This window comes from Euleptes europaea, chromosome 11 (genome assembly GCF_029931775.1).
Source record: "Euleptes europaea isolate rEulEur1 chromosome 11, rEulEur1.hap1, whole genome shotgun sequence".
Classification (NCBI taxonomy): domain Eukaryota; kingdom Metazoa; phylum Chordata; class Lepidosauria; order Squamata; family Sphaerodactylidae; genus Euleptes; species Euleptes europaea.
The window spans coordinates 28,566,412-28,591,444 of record NC_079322.1 but is presented as its reverse complement, the minus strand read 5'-3'; the positions used below and the strand labels follow the sequence as shown (position 1 = coordinate 28,591,444).

At 42.0% G+C, this 25,033-nt stretch overlaps 1 protein-coding gene across 1 annotated transcript in view; it reads right to left on the bottom strand.

Moving 5' to 3' along the window:
- Positions 1-2,511: 2,511 nt before the first annotated feature.
- The window catches only part of LARS2 (leucyl-tRNA synthetase 2, mitochondrial), a 63,418-nt gene continuing 40,896 nt past the window's right edge, over positions 2,512-25,033 (bottom strand). The window contains exons 14-20 of the mRNA XM_056857456.1: positions 23,134-23,237; positions 20,769-20,951; positions 19,724-19,893; positions 17,201-17,278; positions 14,169-14,280; positions 7,205-7,332; positions 2,512-2,695 (exon numbers count right to left, since the gene is read on the bottom strand). Of these exons, the coding sequence (XP_056713434.1) occupies positions 2,516-2,695; positions 7,205-7,332; positions 14,169-14,280; positions 17,201-17,278; positions 19,724-19,893; positions 20,769-20,951; positions 23,134-23,237 (955 nt within the window). The 3' untranslated portion in view covers positions 2,512-2,515. The remainder of the gene's footprint in view (positions 2,696-7,204; positions 7,333-14,168; positions 14,281-17,200; positions 17,279-19,723; positions 19,894-20,768; positions 20,952-23,133; positions 23,238-25,033) is intronic.

Here is a 25,033-nt window from a genome sequence, read left to right as displayed (position 1 = left end):
TGTAAAATAATTGTTTAGATCCCTGAATGATGGACTTTTTCTACTGCAGGAGGTACTCCATTCCCTAGATTCATTAACTGACCTAGCCAATAAGCTATGAAATCTGAATCTGAGCCCTCTACCTTCTCCACTGGAAAAAATTGAGATTGCAGCTTCTCCCAGTTTTCCAGATCCCCCCAGTTTAACTCTTTTTTCAGCCTGCTACAAGGTCTGCACCTCCCCTTTTAGGATAAGGCCTAGCTACATGAATGTGTGAGCTATAGTAGCAGTCTCCTTAAGTGAAGCACTTATTTCATTAAGCTGTGCATGAATGGAATTCCAGAGGGCTGAAACTTGCTAGATTTCTTCAGTCCCTTCATTTTTGGTTACAGCAATTTTATGCAGGCAGTTTTCTTTGGCCTGCAAGTTAGTTCACACTGCCTTTCTGAGTTTCAGCTGGGGAAAAGATTCAACTGCTCTGGGGAATCCTTGGCCTATGTTGTATCCTTCCTGCCTATTTTTGAAAATGATGAAGTTCCACTATGTGACTTACAATCCTGGACAAAGTGGTCAGGAAAGACACACATTGTATTCAACTGCCTCCATCAATTCCCTCCTAACAGATGCCCCACAAATAGGGTTGCCAGCTCTGGGTTGGGAAATTCCTGGAGATTTTGCAGGTGAAGCCTGGGGATCATAGAATCATAGAGTTGGAAGGGACCACCAGGGTCATCAAGTCCAACCCCCTGCACAATGCAGGAAATTCACAACTACCTCCCACCCCCCACACCTAGTGACCAGAAGATGGCCAAGATGCCCTCCCTCTCATCATCTGGAGGGAAGGGTTTAGGGGAGAGGAGGAACATCAGCAGGATATAATGCCATAAAATCCATCCTCCAAAGCAGCCATTTTCTCCAGGGGAACTGATCTTGGTCGGCTGGAGATCAATTGTAATAGCAGGAGATTTCCAGGTGCTACATGGAGGTTGGGCAATCCTACCCACAAAATCATTCTTTTTTTTTTTTAAGTCAAAACATGTAAGGTACAATTTTTGAGGAGCCAAGCTCAAACTGGAATGCGACCAGAGTTGTCTGCATTACTTTACCTTTGTTTTAAATTACAGCTATGAAATCGGATCTGTTTTATTTGGTCAGTCAGTCACTACTAGGGTGTTTTTGATAGTTTCTCTAAGAAATAATAACTAAAGTATTTACTCTTTTGAGTTAAGAGATGTTTGCCATGCACTTTGGGGCTGGTCTGGTCTCCAAACTGCAAGATTTGCAGCTGATTTATTATCTATATATAGCTTACAGTTTCTGAACTGTAAAAAGGGAAGAAAGAAGATCACATATTCAGCTCTGTTAACGGTCTAAGAATACTGCTCCGGGGGGGAAAAGTCAGGAATTTTTAGCCTGTCCCCATTTTATTCCACAATATAAAGATTTCCTGTGCCCAAAACAGTGGACTTATTGTATTAACCAAATGGCTGCACTGGTCCCTGGGAATTGCTGTGTACACTGTGGAAGTCTATCATTGAAACCACATACTTGCAAACACATCTCATTTTTTATTTCCACATTATAAAGTCCACTGACAAGATAACAGCTTTCATTCTAGCCAAATATCTACAGCTGCATGAGAGTTAACGGAGGAACAAAAGATCACAACTGGCATGAATGGGTGTCCCTTGCCAGCACTGAAGTGCTCGGACTTGATCTATGACCAGCGCTTTGATACAGGGAGCTAATAATTTAAGTTGGGTTCCTTTTCCCCCCCCTGCTCTGAAGTAATTTTCATTGGCTCATTCAGGATGGAGAGATCTGTGGGAACTGGTGAAAATCCAGCAACCACTGAATAAGCAACATGGTATAAAATTATTGAGAATTTAGGCTGGCTACCAAACAAGCACGAATAGAACTGAGAAGGGACAGTGGATTTTAACAGTGGACACTGCTTCTGGGACAGTCCACTGACATTCTTGCTTTTACATTTAAAAAAAAAGAAAAAGCACTTTAGTAAAAATGTTTGCTTTAGTATTGAAAACCAAATTTCTGCTCGGGGAGAGGGTGAGAACATGATTGCTAGTTGTTTATTGAGTTGCAGGTTATTATGCAGCAAAGGCTCCTTGCAACACTGACTTATACTAGTCACGCATCAATAAAAGTCTGTTCTCTTACACCATTCCAAAGTGGAGCCAAAGAGATGCTTATGGACTTCATACATTTGAGATCTTGCATAATTTTCCCTCACTTATTTCTTTCACCTTTCTATTCCCTGCAGTACCTTTATTCAAGTTGGAGAATGTTGTGACACAGTTTTCTTTCCTGATTAGAGGAGGAGCCTCAAGTGCCGCTACCGTTTTTCCTTTACATGGAGAGCAATGGCATAATCACTCGTTGTTCCAGCAACTTTTTTACTCCTGTCAAGTACAGAATACGTTTTGAACAAATATCCTTCCTATTTTTAATCAGTCTTCTTTTAATGATTTCCAGCAACTGTCGTTAGACAGTTGGCTTTAAGAAACACACCTATCCGTTATTCCTGGACTAGAAAGTTGATGAGGGCAGTTCTAGGAGACAAGAAGGATTTGGTAATAGTCCGTCCTTGGAGGTGCTCAGACCCCAGCTTGCTTTGAACAACCAGTTCGCGTACGACGTCTGCATCTTGGGCTACTTGCTGAGGTACGCAAACTTTACCACGGGGTTTGTTATTGATCTGGAAAAGACAAGGAAGGAATCAAAAGGAGGTATTTAAAAACAGGCCCTCACTCCCTCACCCACCCAGTCCATTTATTCATATCTACCAGCATGAGTACCCAGCTTGCTGGGGGTAAAGGGAAGATGACTGGGGAAGGCACTGACAAACCAACCCGTAAACAAAGTCTGCCTTGGAAACGTCGGGGTGTGACGTCACCCCATGGGTCAGGAATGACCCGGTGCTTGCACAGGGGACCTTTACCTTTTTACCAGCATGAAACAAATCAATGCATGAATATATCAACTGAAATAGTCATTTTGAACTGCCAATCAACTGAATAAACTGCTGTTAAATTTCATTTCAACCTTTCTTACTTCTCTTCATTGTCACTACATGTTACCATGGGTACAACCTCACCAGTAAAACACTAATAAGCACAGTCCACCAGTACTTTTTTTTTTCTTTTTTTTTTTTTCTTTTTATCTTTGAGGGGTACAGGAAAGGAAAAAGGGAAAGGGGTGAATGTTAACATTATAAAAACAATACGGTATTGTAATATGATTTCTAAATAAAATAAAATTACAAAATGTCTTTGGTTTGTTATTCTTACATCATAATAATCTTTTATATTCTAAAAATTCTTATTCTTGTCTGACAGTTATTTGACATAAAAAGTAAACAAAATATTATAATATCTTAGCATGGATTGTTTATGTTAGTTGCATTTCATATATGTATAAAAAGATGCCCACTTTTCCTGAAATTGCTCAGTGGAGTCACTAAATTTGGGATTTAATTCATCAGTCATTTTAGCCATTGCTGCATATTCCAGAAGTTTTTCTTTCCAATCATCAATTTCAGGTGTGTGGGTTTGTTTCCATGTTCTTGCTAGGATTGTTCTGGCAGCTGTTGTGGCATATTTAAAGACGTCATACAGTTTTTGAGGTAAATTTGACGGTACTATACTGAGTAAATAAAATTTTGGATCGAATGTAAACTTCATATCTAACATCAATTGTAGTTCACGATGAACTCTTTTCCAGTATAGTTGTAGTTTTGGACACGTCCACCAAACATGAAAATAAGAACCGTCTGATTCTTGACATTTCCAACATGCACCTTTTTTCCCTGGGGTTGTCTTTTGGGAAAGCATATTGGGAGTCAGGTACCATCTGTAGAAAGTCTTGTACCAATTTTCTTTCACTTCTTGGGAAACTGTGTATTTCAATTCGGAGGAGCAAAGTTTTTCCCATGAGTCCATATTGATCATTTCTCCGAAATTTTGCATCCACTTTATCATGTTTATTTTCACTTGTTCTTCTTCTGTGTCGTATTTCAAGAGAAGTTTATATATTTTTCCTAATATGTGTGAATCATTTTTAGATATTAACTGCTCGAATTCGGTTAGTTCACGAAATGGTTGTGGATATAAGCAGTCTTTTTGTAAATTGGATCTCAGTTGTAAAAAAGTTAGCCAGTTCAACTTTTGAAATTTTTCTTGAAGTTTAGTCATATCCTTAATTTCTCCCGTAGGCTCTATCATATCATTGTAGGTAAAATGAACACCCGGTTTTAATTTTACATTATCATGATAAGCTTCAGTTGGTGACATTATGGATGGTGGAGAAGGACTTATTCTCTTTTTGTATCTTTTCCAGACTTTCAATAACGCTGTTTTAACATCATAGTCTTCTTGTACTTTATCTTTTGGAACTTTTGATTTGGGGTCCCACAAAACTTTATGAAAACCCTGTCCCAAATCCGCCCGTTCTAAAATAACTTGCCGACTTTTGGGTTGTTTTATCCATTCGGTTGTCCAAGATAGGCAGGCTGCGTGATAGTATAGTTTGATATTGGGCATTGCCAGCCCTCCTCTTTTCTTTTCATCTTGAAGGACTTTGAATCTTACTCTCGGTTTTTTTCCGTTCCAGACAAATCGGTTGATTTGTTTTTGCCAATTATCTAATGTCCTTTCGGGGATGTCAATCGGCAAAAATTGAAATAAAAAATTTAGTCGAGGAAGAACGTTCATCTTTATCGTCGATATCCTTCCTAGCCATGAAATGTTCATCTTTGACCATAAGCTCAGATCTTTTTCTATTTTTCCCCAGGTTTTCAGGTAGTTTGATCTTAGAAGTGTATTGTTTTGGGAGGATATGTTGACACCCAGATATTTCACTGATTCTTTGGCAATTCGGCAACCTGTAATATCTTCAATGAGCTTGTCTTCATCTGCTGTTAAATTAAAAGTCAATATTTTCGTCTTTGTTTTGTTAAGTTTATATCCAGAGTATTTCGCATATTCGATAAGATGATTGTAAACATATGGTAGTGTTTGCTCGGGGTTTTGACAAATTAAGACGACGTCATCTGCATAACTTTTGATTTTGTGTTCTTCGTTTCCTATTGTTAGACCTTTGATTTTTGGGTCATTTCTTATGTAGTTTGAAAGGACCTCCATTGATAAGTCGAATAAGAATGGAGAAAGAGGACAGCCTTGTCTGGTACCTTTTGTGATGTTCAATTCTGTGGACAACTGACCGTTAATCAGAAGACGAGCTTTTTGTACCGAATATATCGTATTGAAAACTTTAAGTAAAGTTTCTCCACAGTCCATTTGTTGTAGTGTTTTACTAATAAAGTGCCAGGAAACATTATCAAAAGCTTTTTCTGCATCCAAAAATATCATTGCTGTTTTTAATGATTTTGACTTTGCATATTTTATTGCACTAAGAACCAGTCTCACATTATCTCTCATGAGTCTTTTAGGAATGAAACCTGTTTGGTCTGGGTGTACCAAGTTTCCGATGTGTTTTTGAAATCTTTTAGTAATTATAGAGACAAAAATCTTATAGTCAATATTCAATAATGATATTGGCCTATAGGCTTGAGGAAGGCATTGGTCTGCAGCTTCTTTTGGGATTAGTGAGATATGTGCTTCTTGCCATGACAGAGGAATCTTACCGTGTTCTAATACGTCATTGTAAAGAGAGAGTAAAACCGGGGTTAGTTGATGTTCTAGCAGTTTGTAGTATTGAGGTGTTAGACCATCCGGTCCAGGTGCCTTGTCTAATTTTAAATTGTTGATGGCATCTACAATTTCTTGGGTTGTTATCTTCTGATTAAGTATCTCTTGTTCATCTGATGAAAGTTTGGATAGTTGTGCGTCAACTAAATAAGTTGAGAGTCCTTGTTCTCGCAAATCATCCTTCATATAGAGTTGCTTGTAGTATTCCAAAAATATTTTTTCGATTTCTTCTTGTTTGTTATGAATTATCCCATCAACTTTGGCACCGATTATCTAGTCCACCAGTACTGATACCACAGCTACTGTCCAGGAAAGCAACACATCATTAGCCCAGACAGCTTGAGGAGTTGAGACAAATGTGGGACTGTGGCTCAGAATCCCAATTCTCTTGTGAAGTTTTCAGAAAGCAACTTTCAGAACACATATTTTGCCTGCTTATCTTGACTTGTATAGGGCCAGAATTGCAAACTACACTTAGGTGTGGGCAGCCACTCTGTTGAGTCTCTAGACCTATAATATGTAAAAACACTTAACCCATGGCCTGGCATTAAACTATGCATTTCCAAGCTCCAGCAAGTGGCAGCCAACGATGGAGTACAGGGGGGGCAACACATGGCTCACGGATGTCAGAACATGAGGCAAGCTGGACTGAACACGTTCGAGGGAGGGGGGAAACTCGACACAAAGATGCCATTTTCAGTGGCAGTTTTGTGTCAAGCATAATACACAACTTTGCCCTAATGGGGTTTTTAAAGTGCTCTATGCAAACTTTATATGAGGCAGTAGCATCTCAAGTTATGGGCCAAATCAGGCATCTCTATTTTTATGTGACCTTTTTGCAGGGGACACTAGTATAAATATGGAAAACACATCTGCCACCATAAAGTATACATTGGCCCAGAGTGTCAAATGAGTAACAGCATGCCCACGTGAAAGAAGAGGTTTTTTATATGCTGACTTTCTCTACCACTTTCTCTATCAAACCGGCTTATAATCATGTTCCCTTCCCCTCCCCACAACAGTTACCCTGTGAGGTAGGTGGGGCTGAGAGAGAGTGACTAGCCCACGGTCACCCAGCTGGCTTCACATTTAGGAGTGGGGAAACAAATCCAGTTCACCAGATTTGCCTCCGCCGCTCATGTGGAGGAGTGGGGAATCAAACCCAGTTCTCCAGATCAGAGTCCACCGCTCCAAACCACCGCTCTTAACCACTACACCACACCATATGTGCTAGTACAACAGCACATCCGCCTGAGCAATGCGCTAATCCCAGACCCTTCCCTGGTCCCCAAGAGTAGAATCATAGAAGGGCCATACAGGCCATCTAGTCCAACCCCTGCTCAATGCAGGATCAACCTATAGCAACCCTGACAAGCGTTTGTCCAGCCTCTGCTTAAAGACTGCCAGTGAGTAGTAAAATTAAACTCTCAGACACCTCATTCTGCTGCTACATGACACCACAGCTCTCAAGGCACATCACTTACTATTTAGGCACTTACCAGAACCATCACTTCTACCACATCTGGCTGCTGAACATATTCTGGGTCCACCGTGGGCCAGGGTTGCTGCAGCACATCCATGTCCCAGTGGTGATGAGTGCAAAGCTTGTTCTGAATGTGCGACAGGCCTGAAACACGCAACAGTGGTGGATTGCTTGTATTTAATTAAAAAAAACAGTTTGTTTGCTCAGTTGAAGCAAAACCTATGGTAGTTTGCATCAGCACAGAGGGGCTCTATTCACTGCCCTCTGAACATGCCCTGGATTCTGGATCACAGCCAAACAGGGTGAACAGAACAAGGAAAAAGGTAATTTTTCCTTCAGTAACTCAAACAGTCCAAAGGAAAAACAAGAGGAGGAGATGACGTCAAGATTTGCTCTAAAACATATTTTCAAAATAAAAAGGGGCAAGTGCATTTCCAAAACCGGACAAGTCAAATCTCACCTTGGGTTGGATCACACTAATCCGTTCTGCTAGCAGAGGTGTTTTCCCCCAGCAGAACGAGCCCTCCTCTGGCAGCATTTTGGAGGAAATGACTAGTGGGACAGATCCAGAGGGTGGAACCCACAGACCACTGCATCCTCCTCCTCTTTGATCTTGTTTTGCGCTTCTGCCTTGTCACTTCTATCTAGCGCTCTTCCACCAAAATCATCCATGTTCTTTATCAGTCTGATCTTGAGACACTGTTCTTTAAATTGCGTGCTGATTTTCTGTCGTCACCCAGATCCAACAAAAACTCCTTAAATCCTCAAAGCTCTCCACAACCTTGCCCCTCTCCCAGCCAAATCTCTGTGCTCTCATATCCAGATACCACCTCGACTTAGACCTGAGGTCCCTAAGTGGCCCTCTTCTCCTTATAACTCTTCCATTTGTGCATGAGTTCACTTCATTCCAAGTGACCACATGTACAATGGAAGAAGCAAAAAAAACTTAACACTGTGGGGCCACTCCTTGTTTTCCTGTTTAACTGGGTTTTTCAGGCTGTTGCCTCAAATCCTCTCTCTGGAATGAGTCAAATCAGTTACATGCTAGAGACAATCATATGGCATAAGAAAAAATAAGGCACAGTGAAGGACTGTTTGGAGGGAAATATAAATACAGAAAACTAGACATTTCTTCGAGAGACTGCCACTCTTGAGACAGAATTATACAAAAATGCAAAAAGATGCCTCCAGTGCATTGTTAGGAAGGAAAATGAATGAAGTGAAATTTCTGTTTCTTTCTTTTCCCAATTCACATTTTTGGAACCCTAAATGGAAGCTGTCATGCACAGTAGCTGTCATGCACAGTAGCTTCTAAGATCAATGGAGTGTTCACTGCTTCCAGCTTTCACAAACACTATAAAAGAGCATCCCAAGATGCTGAAACCAATTAAAAATGACTAATTTCTAGTAGGAACCTATTAGTTGTCATCTATTTCAAACTGCTACATTAAAAATATTTCTTCTAAAAGGCGGATTGGATCCTGCATATTCGTTTCGCACTTTCCTCAGACATAATGAGCCTTCGCCCAATTCAAGAAGGTCTTTGGCACCACCACTAGCAAAACAGATCCCATGGGATCCAACTCAATAGGTATATCTGAAGTTCTTCCAGTTTCATCTTTATACACAAGATGAGTGTTAGTTAACGAACACAGCTCAAATTTTGTGTGCCATCGTATACACCTGTTGAGTGGGTAATTTGAGAATGTGAAAACAGACAGCAGTGATGATATATTTCCCCCCACTCTTCTGCCCCCATTGGGCCACCAATGCAGCTAAATTAAAACATACCTATTAAAATATTATCTTACATTCCATTAAAATAACACACAAATACATAATTAAAACAAGTTAAAACCAAAACTTTAAATAAGTGCAAAAGAGAAAAATGATAGTTAAAACATTGGGGAGAAAGGAGGGATCACTGAGGGAATGCCAAGTGAAACAAAAAAGCCTTCACCTGCTGGCCACAGAAGAAGAAGAGTTGGTTTTTATATGCCGACTTTCTCTACCGCTTAAGGAAGAATCAAACTGGCTTACAATCACCTTCCCTTCCCCTCCCCACAACAGACACCCTGTGAGGTAGGTGAGGCTTAGACAGCTTGAAGAGAACTGTGACTAGCCCAAGGTCACCCAGCAGGCTTTGTGTGGAAGAGTGGGGAATCGAACCCGGTTCAGCAGATTAGAGTCCACTGCTCCAAACCACCGCTCTTAACCACTACAGCACACTGGCTCTCAGAAGGGGACAGGCAAAGACTACACACTTTTTTTTAATGTGCCTTTTGAAAGACAGTTTTCACTTTTGTCTGATGGGATTTCTTGCATGAATGAAACCTTCCCAGTCATGTAAGTTTTTGTCCTTGTCTGAACAGATTGTTATTGTTAGTATAAAGTGTCCATATGTTGCTCAGATACAAGGTTGCAGGAAGGAAACAGATTTCCTCATCCTGTTGCACTTACAAATTGTCAAGTTATCAGTCTGATGAACTCTGGCTACAAGCCCAAAACCGAAGGGCTGACATATCTCCCTAAGTACACACAGACACACAAAAATACACACGCTCATTTTGGTGACACGTAGGCTAAAAAACTAATGATGCCCAGAGAATGACACAGACTTCCGTATTAAAGAACCAACAAACCCAAAAAAATTACAAACATGCATTACAGCCCAAATGCACAACACATGAAAAGATACACAAATAAAGCTTTATTTGGTTCTTGTAGGTTATCTGGGCTGTGTAACCGTGGTCTTGGTATTTTACCAAAATACCAAGACCACAGTTACACAGCCTGGATAACCTACAAGAACCAATGAACTCTGACCGTGAAAGCCTTTGACAAAGCTTTATTTATTTAAACCCCCACCTTTCTCCCCAATGGGGACCCAAAGAGGCTTAAAACATTCTTCCCTTCTCAGTTTCATCCTCACAACAACCCTGTGAGGTAGGTTAGGCTATGAGTGTGCGACTGGCCCAAGATCACACAGTAAGTTTCAGTGGCGCAGCAAGGATTCTAAACTTGGGTCTTCTAGATCCTCATCTGCCGCTCTAATCGCTGCGCCTCACTGCTTCTCTTCACAGAGAACAGTTTCACACCACAAAGTATGAAAGCATCCGAAACTGTATTCAGCTTGGTTGAAGCACAATATGCTCTTAAACCAGAATTTAGCTATCTGCAGTGGGGTCACAAGTATGTTCGCGTAACACTTAAATATGTGTTTTAAGACAAGGGTCACACACCCCTACCCACCCCCCTCAAAAGGCTTATTTATATGCTGCATTTCTAGCCTGCCATTTCTCCCAAGGAGGCTAGTGCTGCTTACAGGGTTCTCTCCATCCTTCATTTTATCCTCACAATAAACCTCTAAGGTAGGCTAGGCCGAGAAAGAATGATAGGGTGAATGACACTTAGCTTCATGGCTGAGTACAGATCAGAACTTTGCTAGCTTCAGTCCAGCTGCTAACTACACCACCCACTGCCTTACTACCATTAACAAGCAAAGGAGCTTTTGGGGTTGTACTGTGACTGTTCTGGATGGTTTCCTTCTAAGAAACACATTAATTAAGGTGTTATAACAGTGGGATACTAGGGAAATTCAATGTATTCAAAAGAGCTTTCATGATATTGTATCACTATCATTCAAGAACTTGAGGAATTTCCCCCTTTTTTCTAGTAGGAAGAAGAAGAAGAGTTGGTTTTTATATGCTGACTTTCTCTACCACTTAAGGAAGACTCAAACCGGCTTACTATCACCTTCCCCTCCCCAAAACAGACACCCTGTGAGGTAGGTGGGGCTGAGAGATCTGCGGCTTGCCCTAGGTCACCCAGCTGGCTTCATGTGTAGGAGTGGGGAAACAAATCCAGTTCACCAGATTAGCCTCCGCTGCTCAGGTGGAGGAGTGGGGAATCAAACCCGGTTCTCCAGATCAGACTCCACCGCTCCAAACCACTACACCACGCCGGAGGAGGAACCTGCCTATCTATGATCATTAATAATCAGAAAAATAAATTCTTTGAGAGAAGCTATGCTTGGGTTTTGTTATTCTAGAGGGCACCAGGTTCTTTCTGAGGCACCTAGAGATCAATCAAGTTATTATATTGTTTCTCCACACACTTGTAGGAAGAAAACTGGGGGGTGGGGGGGTTACTAGGCAATCAACCAGACTGAAGATGCACCTGAACCAAGAGGGATGCAAGCTAAAAAAAAGTTCTGTCGACATTGTCTGAGCCTGCACTCCCCTCCCCATGCCCCACTGATGTACTTGAACGCCAGGTACACGTAGTTATGCAGCAGACTTTTCCCAGCCACAAAATACTATTAAGACAGAAACTCCATTCATCTCTAGGACAGTTCAAAGGACTTAATATGAGCCTGGCTGAATGCCAGCGCATGCTTTCCTGTTTGCAATTTCTCTCAGCCAACAGGTTTTTTGAAAACGCGCTCATTAGAATGTCCAACTGTAGAAAGGCAATGGCTAGTTAAACATACCTCCGACACAATGGTAAAGCTTAACCTACCTGTGTTCTTACACAGAAAGATACAGATTTCTAGTTATTTCCACAGAAGTTATTTCCAAACTATATGTTTAAGCTGGCAGTCCGCAATAATATTTCCTGAAGTGTCTTTTTGTTTTTAACCTAGATTGGGGCTACATTGCTGGACAAGGGGGGGGGGGTATAACTATTCCTCCACCTCTGCTGTTTTCCCAGCTGAAACAGCGCCCCTCCCCTGGGCTGCAACAGCCCCAGCGCAGAAGGAACGCCCTCCCCTAGTCGTTCCCTACTGGAGTTAATTGAACCTGGAGGTCTTGTTTCTATGGAGAAAGTGGGACCAGAAGGAAGAGTTAAACCTTCCTTGAATAAAGGCACAGCCCCATTCTGAATTGGACCCTATGATTGCTTTTTAGAATTAAAAAAAAAAACAACTACACTGGGAGATATGATCATGGATCTCCAATGTAACTTACGGCCTGGTTCTGAGTAACTGAGAGACTTGCTATTCAAAGCACTAAGAGTGGCAGGGAAAAAAATCTTATTATTAGTCCTGTTAGATAACAAGCCAGGCAATTTAAACACAGAAAGAAACACATGTAGAACAAATGATTAAGTTCACTAAGCTATAATCTCATATTACCTCTTTCTCCGGCTCCCCTCCACTCGTATAAATAAAGACATTTACAGCATCCTATTTATACACAAAAACTCCTGCCATAAAAAGTTATTCAGTTTCACTGTAAAGCTTGGAGAACTAAGCTGTTGGTGTAAGGGATGACTTGCCCAACTGTACTGAGGTAAAAGTTATGATGTGGTAGGTTCTACCACAGTATACATTTTATATAATATAAAAGGGTTTCCCCAAATTATACAGTTGTATCCACAAATGGCATAATTGTAATTTAACTGAGAAGCAGTAGAAGATAAGAGTTTTTAAGGACATGGGAACTTTCGTGCCTCAGAAATATTTATATCAATAGGCCTAATATAAATTAATATTTATATCAATAGGCCACTGCTTGTTCTACCAGCCCATACACTAAATGAGACATAAGTCCTATTACAGAGCTCTATAACATTGTCGTTAATTAATACAGCATACTGCCACCAAGGAAACAATGGTAGTAAAGGAACTGAACGCCCTAAAAGCATTTGATGCATTTCCACAGCTCAATCTAATTTGGTCTGGCCCCGAAAGCAGCTCCTGGGGAACTGTAACTAAGTAGTTTTGACTCTTTTTGGCAGAAGACCATGGAATAAGACAGATAACTTACAAGGAATGTTTATTTATGATTTTATTTAACGTAGTTCTCTTTTTTCAGTCTTTTGCAGTGCAATTCTAAGAAGAGCCATACTTTTTGATATCCCAACGAAGTCAATCAGCTTAGAAGGATGTCTGCCTTTCAGCCATTAAAAAAGTCACTAATGGAGGAGTAATGAGAGTTGGGCTGAATTCATGTGTACCAACATTACGCTGATGCATGCAGGAACCTGACCAGGTGTTGAGCTAGGGTTTCCAGGTTCCTCTTCGCCACTGATGAGAGGTTTTTGGGGAGGGCGGGGTTTGGGGAGGGGAAGGACTTCAATATCACACAGTCCAATTGCCAAAGCAGCCATTTTCTCCAGGTGAACTGATTTCTATTGGCTGGAGATCAGTTGTAATAGCAGGAGATCTCCAGCTAGTACCTGGAGGTTGGCAACCCTATGCTAAGCCCAGGCCCATGCCTTGCTCCTTTCCCTTCCTTATCACATGCAGAATTCCCGTTAGAAACTAACTCAGGTAAGGAATGATGTACGAAGGCAGGCACATGGACAACTGGAGTTAGCATCTCAACCCCAAGCTGCGATTTTAAAACAAGTTCAGAAACTTGGTTTGGGGCAGGGGGCTAACTTCAGTTAATCCATGCATTTGTGCATTACGGGTAAATGGAGTTAGTTTCTCACCAGAGTTCTCTATGGAAGAAGGGAAGAGGGAGAAGGATGTGACATGTGCCTGAGTCCAGCAGCAAGCCTGGTTTGAACAAAATGTTGACTTAACATGACACAGGAAAGCAGCCAGAGATAGAAAGGTATTGTATTACATTATGCTGGCACCCCTGCTATACAAGTCTAATCACTTGCTGGCCAAACAACACAGATACTACATAATCACTGGAGATCAGTGAGTGGGGGCTGAGTCACCAAAAGAGACAAATTTGGGTTTTCAAGAGCCTGATGAGAACTCTCACTATTATAACAAACATCTTAAAACAAAAGTCTGAGTTATCGCATATGCTATGAACAGCCACTTAAGTGCATAAAAGGTACCAATTTTTCATGGAGAGGAGTCACTAACTGGGCCCTCCTAAGCAGAATTATACCCTTGAAGCCAATGGGCGTAACTCTGTTTAGGATTGCATTGTAAGGGCTGCTGCTGATACTCGCCCTCTCTTACACCTGTAAAACAAGGGGCATTTGGTCACAATTGAAACTTTGCAAGTTACCTTTCCAGATCTCTGAAGTTATGTGCGGGGCCATCGGGGCAAGCATAACAAAGAGAGTTGCCAAACCATCTTCAAATTCCACACTGTGGAGAATAAGCCGCGGGGTGGCTTGCTGTAAAGAGGAAGAATGGGATTTGTGCATATAATAGTATTCAAAAAGGTACACAAAAAACATACAGCACAAATAAAAAACATGAAGAGCAGTACTCTGCAATGAAGAGCCAGATGCCACAGTTATATAGGAAGATGCTAAAGTTAGTTCCAACTGTTCTGTCTGCAGAACATTAAGATGAACACACAACCTAGAAAATACACAAAACAGAAGATTTAGGCTGTCGATGGATACTGCTGGCCGTTGGGCCTTGACCGACAAAGGTAATGGCATCAGCAACCCTTGAGGTTCTGTACAGTCCTCCGAAAACGCTCCTACACATAAAAGTCTATATGATTAGGGCCTCAAAACAGGAATTCCCTACTCCATACTATCTTAATTTATAATTCCTCTTGCAAATGCAAGAGATAAGCTGGACAAGATGGATAACCCGGGCCTGTGTTTTGTTTGGATACGTTGTCAGCATTCCATCTCTGTCTGCTTTAGATAAAGCCGGGTAATGGAATCAGCTTCAGAAAAGATGAAGTATTGAAACTGGGGAGGGGAAGGAATTCTCCAAGGTTCAGGAATTATTAGCTTTTGGCATACATAGAATGGTCTTCTAATTCTGTCACCACAGTTTCTGGGCACTATTCCCACAGGAGGCTTTCCTAGGACATAATAATATCACATCCACACTTAATACAAGGAGGCAGCTGCTTTGCTCGGGAAGGACAGCCTTGCAGCTATATACATAAACACACATACTCTTTAGGAATGTTATCATGCAGTAGTTGTTCACAATTGAGTGTGCAGCCACTAAAGTGCAAACAAACAGATTAATACATGAAGCTGTCTTATACTGAATCAGACCCTTGGCCCTTCAAAGTAAGTATTGTCTACTCAGACAGGCAGCGGCTCTCCAGGGTCTCAGGTAGAGGTCTTTCACATCACCTACTTGCCAGGTTCCTTTAACTGGAGATGCCAGGGATTGAACCTGGGACCTTCTGCATATCAGATGCTCTACCACTGAGCCACAGCCCCTTCCCTGATAGACACACACGGAGAGTGTTAGATAATTATATATGTATGTGTAAAAAGAACTATCACTTTAAAACTATGTACTTCCTGGTGTGATTCCAAATATCCAGAGACTTTAGCTGAACAGAACTTTTCCCTTCTTGCTTCTGGGGCAGCCCAGTGACTCCACATCCCAAATTTGCTTTCTGGGTGGTAGTGAACCCTCTGGGACAACACAGGGGGAAAACAGGGGGTCTGCAGTGAGAGGCAGGAATCAACAGAAATGGTCGTCCCCTGTTCCTACCTCAAGAGTCTAAGTCTTTGGAACTGTGTGGTTAAATACTGGTCATTGCTTTCTAACCACTTGAAATAAACTATGTTTTAGATGCCCATGTGTGCCAAGAAACATCCAAATAACTTAAAAGCGGGGAGGGGTGGGGGAAGCTATTAAGTTATAGGTGCATTATTACTTTGCTTGTTGTGTTCATTTAAATAATTGTACCCTGCTCCTCCCCCCATCCAAAGTGTCTCCTTAATAAGTTTTTTTTAATGTGTTAATTCATGCACTGCTATATACTCCAGCTCTAGAACAATACATTAAAAATGTTCATAGAATGGCTGTGTGAACTGTATGCTGCTGATTACTAATAAGATTCCAAACAATATGCAATAAAAGTGACTGAGATACTGTCCTTACTGCATTCCGAACAACAATCACTAACTGTGAAAGTGCTGTCTGGGGTAAGTGTCGAATGTTCCCCAGGTCCGAAATTGGTCCAGGCCCCTGCTCCAGGGAAGGGGCTTTAGTTCAGCAGTAAAGCATCTGTCTTGCATACAGAAGATCCCAGGTTCAATCCTCAGCATCTCCAGTTAAAGGGATCAAGCAGTAACGTGAGACCCCAGAGAGGTGAATACTGACCCTGATAGATCAAGGGCCTGATTCAGGGTAAGGCAGCTTCATGTATTCATTGTAGTTTGAGTGTTTGGAGAATGCATCTCAAAGAGTTAGCTGAAGACTGTGTGAAACAAGCCAAATTTTTTTTAAAAACCATTCACTGTACGCACAAAAAACCCTTGTCAGTATCATTCAGAAAGCCTTGTTGCAGGTTGACAGTTCTGCTAGGTCCCCAAAACACCCCCTTCTCCATTTAACAACTGACTACAGATCATTACCCCTCAGAGGTTTTCCTCACTAGACCGTTTCCACTGGCACAGAGCATACATCCATGGTTACCAGAAAGGATTTCAAAGTGAGAAAGAACAGACTTGATCGTTTTCTGAAGTGGAACTTTTCAGTCCTAATTTTAGCTTTCAGACTTCCTCATTTCGAATGGGGTGACAGCGGATAGTCTGAAGCGATGGTGAAAACTTGTTCTACAGCACTACTGAAGTCCCCTCAGGCTTGACACCCCCTGCAGTCTGGGAAGAATGTGAGCAGATGGCCTGAACAGAAAGACATCATTGTTACATTTGCCTGAAGACATTTGCAGTTTCAGCATGTTGCTTCAAACAAGCCAGGTATACTGATGTAACCAAAAATTGTCTCAGAATAGCAAGTAAAAAATTCCCTCACTGTAAGGGAGGGATTAAGGTTTCACTTACTGCCTATTTTTTTTTCTTGCTGAAAAACATGTTTTAATTTATAGCCGCAAAACCATATTTGCAGTACTATAAAGGGTGATGATTCTGTCACATACTTGATTAATCACCACTAACCTGTGGCAATGCAGGACAAGCCACATTGTGAAGAGACAATGTCAACCCTTCTCAAAATGATCTTACAGGAAAGTGGAAGATAAACATGTGGAGATTTCATCCCAACTGGTGCAGTGCTAGTACGTAGCTTCTGCTAGTTTGCAAGTATCGGGCATATCAGCAGAAGGGGGAAAAAGTTTTAGAAATGTTTACACAGAATGCTCACCAACAAGGCATTACTGAGGCTCATCAGTCGAGAAATCGCAGCATTAAACAAGTAATCCTTCAGGAAGTATCCTGTTACCTAATCACATAAAAGCAGAAAAAAATCATTGGCAAAGTAAATTACTGCATCATTGAGGGTCTCAAATTGTGCTTAGTAAAGATATAAGAAGAAACAAATGTTGAGGGCCTCTAGGTACAAGTATGCCTTCTAAATGTGTAATTTAGAAAGATACCGTCTTTGAACTCAAACAATAATCTTTCCTTACATATATTTAACAAAACAATTGAAGTTTGGAATATAGCTTTCCTTTTCATCCATTAGGCTTGAATATCAACAGGAAAAATATTTTGGTATGTTTCAAGATCCCTGGAGATGAACCCTAAGAAGCAAAAACAGGCTATCTGTTCACTGTCCCGTGTGTTCAGTTAACACAAGGGCAAAGCACATCATTCTGTCACACAGCCAGAATGGTGTAGTGATTAGAGCAGGGATCTCCTACGTGACACCAGGGGGCACCGTGGCACCCACCAACCATCTTTAGAAAGTGGGTGTGGCCAGGTGGGGCTTGTGCCCAGGAGGCTTCTGATTGACCGCTGGAGATGTGATTGTTCATACAAATACTGACCAGGGCCGATCCTGCTTAGCTTCCCAGATCTGACAAGATTGGGCTAGCTTGGCTACCCAGGTCAGGGCCGCGTATCATTGCCAGGACCTAAATAACAGTTCAACTTGTTCCACATGACCAGAGGAACTTCTGTCATTTGCTACCTGATGAGGCGGTGTTCCTTCCTTGTGTGGCATGGCAAACGAAAATTTAAAAATGGAAAGAAGGGGCAAAAGTAATTTGTGATGCAGCATGGGGAATCATCTGAATGAAGATGTCTTTGAGACAGCCTAAAGCAGGATCCTGTCATATCTTTATGGTATTCTGCCACAAACAAATATGGATTTCAGAGATCAGAAACAGTATTCCCCCCCTTCCGCACAACTGTTTGTGTTTCTGTGCTAGCCTCCAATACATTTTATATAAAAATGCATTTTATATATGCAATATGTTCGCATAAAGCCACATACACAACCACGAGCCTTCAAACACATATGGTAATAGCATACTGCACACCTCTGAGAAGCATCAACTATTTCCTAGACTGAATTAAATGCGTTTCCTTCATACTATCCGACTGAAAAAAATCCCCAGCCAATTTATTAAATCAGCAGTTATTTTAATTAGGCTTCTACAGAAATCATGCCTAGCTCATTAAAAAACAAACATCCTTATTTGACTATCACATCTTACAGAAACATCAAAACCTTGAGCTATTAACAGCATTTCTGTACAGGCCCTTCTACGTGAAGACATTTTGCTCAGGCATAAAAGATATACAACTGAAAGAAACCCTGATGTCAGCAACAAATGGTTTTTCTTGGGGCCAGGATCTGGATTAAAGCAACTTGTAGTAAGGAGGACCAGCATAAGTACTGCATATGAAAATTCAGGGCTTAGGTTGTTTACCCACAGTCATGACATGGACAGGAAATGAGAAGTTCATGCCAGTGCTACAGGGTAGGTTCTGGAATTTTAACTGAACTCAGAACAACACATATCTAGAAAAGCTTTATTACGCCACTTCAAGGGATCTACTACTACCGCTACTATTTGAATTTCTTGCATCCTTCTTCCAAACAGCTCAAGACAATGTATAAGTGAGCTCATTTTTCCTCATAAGAACCATGTGAGGTAGTCAGATTGAAAGGTAACGGCTAACCCACACTCATACAGAGTGCTTCTTGGCTGAGCGGGCATTTAAACCTGTTTGTCCAGGCTTCCTTGGTGCAAATCTAGGATTTGAAGCCAGGTCTCCTTGGTCCACCTCTGGTGGTGCATCAGCTCCTTTCGTGGGCTACTATCTCCCTTCCCTCTGCTTATCAATGTCAAATCCCCAAGAGAGATGTTAGATGACAGCTACACAGCAGGCAGAAAGTCAGCTTCTCCCCCACAAATAATCAACACTCAAAAGAAGGCCCTGTTAAATGTTTTTCTCTCTTTTTAAAAATAAGCACAATTCATGGTAATGTACTCTGTGCCTGGCTTCAAAGCAGGAAAACGATCATCCAGCAACATTTCAAATTCTTTTTCTGTTGTCTTTACAGGAGTTTTTATCTGCGCCACACAGTACAGATGAAACAGTGGTATTTATAGTACATTGCATAGTAGCTGTTTTGCTGGCAATGCAACAGTTTAACAGCTAAACACACACACAGAAGTGTCTCAAATCGCATCTAGCCTTGTGACATCTGTGGTCATCCACTACATACCATTATAGAACAGCATGTACTTTCCCTGGGTTATAAGGAGAGAGGTGAGAAGAGAACTTCAAAAGTCTAATGTCCTACTACAATTTTTAAAAAGCACTCTGAAATTACACTGCTAGTGCTTGGTGTGACAACAAAATACCACTCAAGACCTAACGACTCCATCCTTTTTTTTTTTTTTTTTTTAGAATAGTCAGAATTCTTTCTAACCTCGGAGACCACGAGGTTCTTCTTCTCCCAGATACGTCTTGCCTGGGCTCGTTCTTTCTGATTCAGGAGCTGAGGACTGGGCATTGTTCCAGAATCCCTGGCTTCAATCAGTTTGGTTGCTAAGTGCCAGAGGCGAGATTGCCATCTCTGCACCCCGGAGATTGCATCAGCTAAATTTAATGAAAAATGGCAGGAGGAAGAGAGGTTTTCATTAATGTAAGTTAAGATAACACTGTTCATGGGATAAACTGTCAGAGAGGATTGGCCACTTGAAATGAGTCAGCATTTAAAATGTTCAGAGATCTTGGTTTGTTTTATTAATATTTAATTATATAACTGGGTAAATAATTCTTCTTTGGTTTAACTCCATTAGCAGCTATGCATTATCATTATTAATTTTTTTAAAGTACTCTCAGACATTTTTCTCCAGGGCTGAATGGCTAACGATACAAACTCCTTACCAGACATTCCCTTTAGACTTTTATGACAGCAGCAACAACTCTCTTATGCCTGTCTAAGTACTTGCAAAGGCGATCAAAGAGAAATTGCTTCAGAGGATGTGTAACTTGAAGGGGGGGGGGGAAAGAAAGAAAGATGACACAGCCAGGTTCTGCTGAACTAAAGAGTGTGAGTCTATAGTGGTCCTGATTATTAACCCTGGAATGGCTACATTTGGTAATGAAGCCATTTTTCTCTTAAACATGTCTGAGGCTTAGTTCGGACACCCACTCAGCTGGCTGGCCCTTTCACACAACCAAAATCTCTTGCGTACGGGCATATTTGCAAGACCACCAGATTTATGGTCAAAAGAAAAAGAAAAAGAGGAAAGCAGCTTTAACAGGAAAAATTGAAATAACTTTGTGCAACTTTGGAGCAAGCCTCCCATTCTTCCAAATTCACTTGGTGACAGGTATCTTCAGTAGTGAGTCATAATATTTTATGAATATTATGAAAATGAAATATTTTTTTCATAATCAGAAGGAAGGCCTTCTGCTGCTTAAATGTAAAATTAAGGAACAAAGCGATTGGGGGAGGAGTGACTTACTCTTCGCATCCCATAAGATGTCTTGCTCCGGAGGGGAAGCAAAGAGGAGATAGAGCCGGATGGTATCAATTCCATACATCTGGACTATCTCCTCGGGCTCAATGCCATTATGTTTGGATTTGCTCATCTTCTCCCAGGTCACCTGCAGTCTCTCCTTGGTTTTTATGTGAACGGGTTCAGGACCTAAATATACAGACCATACAAAGGAATTACTACCTTAGTTCTCCAAACACCTACAAGGGCTTAAAGTTAAGTACTGGTTGTGTTTCGCCTTTCTCAAACAAGTATGTATAAAATGTGTGCTTTTGCCCATGGATCTAAAGAACAGAAGGAAATTGTTCCTGCTTGTTCTGTTTATAGTTGATCTCTCGAGGTTTATAAACAAAAAGGGGAACAATATAGAGGGAACTACCTTCTAGGAGAGGAGCCCCGTGGCGCAGAGTGGTAAGCTGCAGTACTGCAGTCAAAAGCTCTGCTCACGACCTGAGTTCGATCCCGACGGAAGTTGGTTTCAGGTAGCCGGCTCAAGGTTGACTCAGCCGTCCATCCTTCCGAGGCTGGTGAAATTAGTACCCAGCTTGCTGGGGGTGAAGGGAAGATGACTGGGGAAGGCACTGGCAAACCACCCCGCAAACAAAGTCTGCCTTGGAAATGTCAGGATGTGACGTCACCCCCATGGGTCAGGAATGACCCAGTGCTTGCACAGGGGACCTTTACCTTTTTACCTTCTAGGAAAAGAAGAAAAATCCCAGTGTTGTGGGCTGAACCCCTTATCGAAAATGAAGAACCTGGGCAGGCAGGCGAGGGGAGAAATGACAGAAAAGCATTTGCAAACGGCAGAAAAGCAGCAAGAACAAAAGCAAACAAATTTCACTTCCACTTCTCCGGCTTCCCCTTCAATGTACGAAAAAGGAGAAGGTGCACAAGCCTCATTTGCAGAATCAGTGTCTGGCATGTGGACTTGCCCACCCTCAACTGGCAAGTGTTAAGGGCGAGAGAAGACCACAACAGTGGCAGAGACATTTAAAGCCTCAGCTGGCTAGTGGCTTCTGGGAGGAGGAATAGTTACATCTGAGCCACATTGTGGGAACATGACATCTCACGGGAGTCCAGGGGACTTGACAGGGCCTGCACACAAAGTGTGGTGCGCTCTTCGGAAGAACTGTGAGGTCAGCCAAGGATGCCACTTCACTGGCTGCTCCTAGCAGAGTGGACCACGCAACAGCAGGAGGGGTAAAGTGCTGTAAACGCCTTCCTCTTCTGAACTGAGGCTGCGGGGCAGGGCAGGCTGGGGGGGGGGGAAGCAGGGTTCTTGGCCTCGGGTCCTTGCCCACTCAATAATCAGCAAACACTCACTTGCACTGACGTCATCCATATTTAAATATAGGAACACTTGTCCCCTTCGGACATGAGCCCCAAATCCCCTTATTCAAACAGAAACCACCAAGCTTTGGAACGTTCAAAGACAGCTGTGATAGCGTCAGCCCCCGTCAAAACTGTGGCATCCCTTACGGTAGTTACCTCTGTTTAAGGAGCCTCCCCTCCCCCCCAGACTGCAGCTCAATGGTCTTCTGCCCGTGGACCAGGACCCTCAGGAGGGTTATGGAGTCCCTCCTGCTGGGCTGTGATCTGCTAGAGTGTTGCACTTTTGTTTTGTTGCCTTTTGGAAGGACTTGCCGTATTAAGAGTAAAGGTGGCGTGCCTCCTGCCTCCCTTTGAATGCATATTGAAAATAGCAGTAGGAGGACAGTCTGTGGCCCTGCCCCTTGGCTTGTTCCTCTCTATGGTACACCTCCTGGTGCTTGGCTTGTATTTCCTGTCCCCAGCTCTTCTGGTCTGCTGCCCACAGCCTTGGCTTTAACATTGGTGAGATCATAAGCCTGGCTTCCTCTCTGCCCCATCATATGACTCTGATATTATGTGACTTCCTGTCACATGCTTGCAGCTCAACGGGTCTCATGTCTGGAAAGGGTGACAGCCACGGCTCTATTAGTTGCAATATATGTATCTTCCCTTCTTGCATTCACAGCAAGCTTCATGAAGCTTTTGCCAGGCTAATGTACAGCATTACTAGTAAGCATCTTCAGCAATTTTATGCATCTGGTATGTTTGTGAGTGTGTGTGTGTGTGGGGAGAGAATCAGGCATCAATCTTTAGGAAACCCCATTCCTGTCTTCAGTAAAATCAAATATAAATTTTGAGCCTGCTTATCAGAAATATAGCTGTATTCTCACCCTCTTTATAGCCAGACAATAGCAAACCACTCCATTTCTACTTCAGAGATTCAACTACTGTTGCTCCAATAACCTTTTTCTAAACAACCCCTTGATTTGTGCTGATTCAATTCCCCCACCACCTCATTTACCAGTAAGATCAATTTCTTCTTTCTTCAAATACTGGCCCGTTGTTGTTAGCCTGAATGTCCGATTCTTGATAAGCCCTTGAACTAACAGCTCATTAAAAGGCTCCCTGAGGAAAGGAAGAGAAAGAATTCTGCTGAAAATAGCAACAAGAATACATTTGAAGCATACTGAAGTCCCATCTTGTTTGTGAAACAATATCAGCTTACCTCTACCAGAATCAGCCAACTGGGCTCTCTCCAGATAGCTCCTTAGAACTTTCCTGGTAAAATGGCATCCTACTTGTTTTTGGCCTATCTTTGTTGGATAAGTCCACCAAAGGTACATTTTTAAAGGGTTATTGGTAGATTCACTCTCAACTGGATTTCCCAGGGGATACATGCTGGTAAAAAAGAGGCCAAGGGCACTAGTTATTGCAAGAGCACTAAGCCACTTGTGTTGGGCATCTTATTGGAACCCAGAATCTAAGGCCTTTTATGCATGGGTTGTTTCTGTTGGATATGCTGCTCTCTCGACGCACAGTATTTGCAGTTGAATTCTCAAATCGCTCTGCACAGGAGACTGAAACTCATCAACACTTGCTGTGAAACTAACCAAATAAGCAGCCTCAGTCTTCATTTGTGATTATTTCAGCATTCTCGTTATTCACAAAAAGGACTCCGTGTACTGCTATACGTATCAGGAAAAAAAGAAGGAAACCCAAGACAGGCAATGATAAGACACATTCCTTTAAATACTGTTAGTTAGTGAAGTTTACAAAGAAGATAGAGAATGGTGTGTGTGTGTGTGTGGGGGAATTATTTAAACAAAAACAGTTTCTTATGAAAAATAACTTGCCTGAAACCACCAACACTCTCCACAGGCAAAAAAAAAAAAAAAAGAAGCCTACCAAAGAAAACGTGGGGTAGGGGAAAGCACCTTGGTAAGTTTCCAAGCCAGAAGTAATTTTTCAGGAAATGTTTATCTTTGATGACACAGAGTTAATTCACATACGTTGCCCTTGTTGATACAAGCTGTGTTTGTTTGCTAGCACAAAAGTACAAGAAATCTTACCATGTATGGAAGTTAAAAAAATGTATCCTTGTTTGTGAGAATGAAAAATGGGGGTTGGGAGGTTGCCAAAAACTGCCCAAGGAAACTACTTTCTACCACTTTTCTCCTGTTGCTCTGTTTACGCAGAGTTCCTAACAGTATTGCGGTAACAGCTCCCTCTCACAGCCAACTAACGCCCCTCAAATCCACTTCTGGACAGTTTGGGACCAGAAGTGGCCGTAGTTTGGATCTTTGCCGGATTTTGGATCTGAAGTTCGACTGTGGCGGGCAGAGAAACTAGACTGAAGGCTCGTGTCCCTCCTCACCACAGCTGAACTTTGGCGGTGGCAGAGATGCTAAACTGAAGGCTGGGTGCGCTGCAAACATGCCCAACCTTCAGTTTAGTGTGTCTCCCCGCCCCCACCCCCCCAGCTGAACTTCAATCTAACTTGCAGCCATGTCACCAGGCCTCTGGAACTCAGGAGAGGCCAGGCTGTTCAGATCTGCCTGCATGCCGACTCAAAGGGTCCGGTTTTCAGGCAGTCTGAATATGGGATGTCTGGATGTGGAATACTCAACCTGTACTAAAGAGAGGTTGGATTCCAATTTTATTCCATACAGTTCTCTCAGCACTGGGAAGTAACTCGGGACTCCATTACTGATACAAGCAGAGTGTGTGTGATACACCCCTATGAGGTAGGGTTAGGCTGAACAACTAGCCCAAGGACTTCCAGCAAACTTCCAAGACAAGAGTGGGGATTTAAACCCACTATCCAGATCCTAGTTTGACACTCTAACCCCTACAACATTAAAAAAAATTAAATGCAGTAGTTCCAATCCTGCTGTTTGGACTGTATTCAGAGAAGGGTTGGG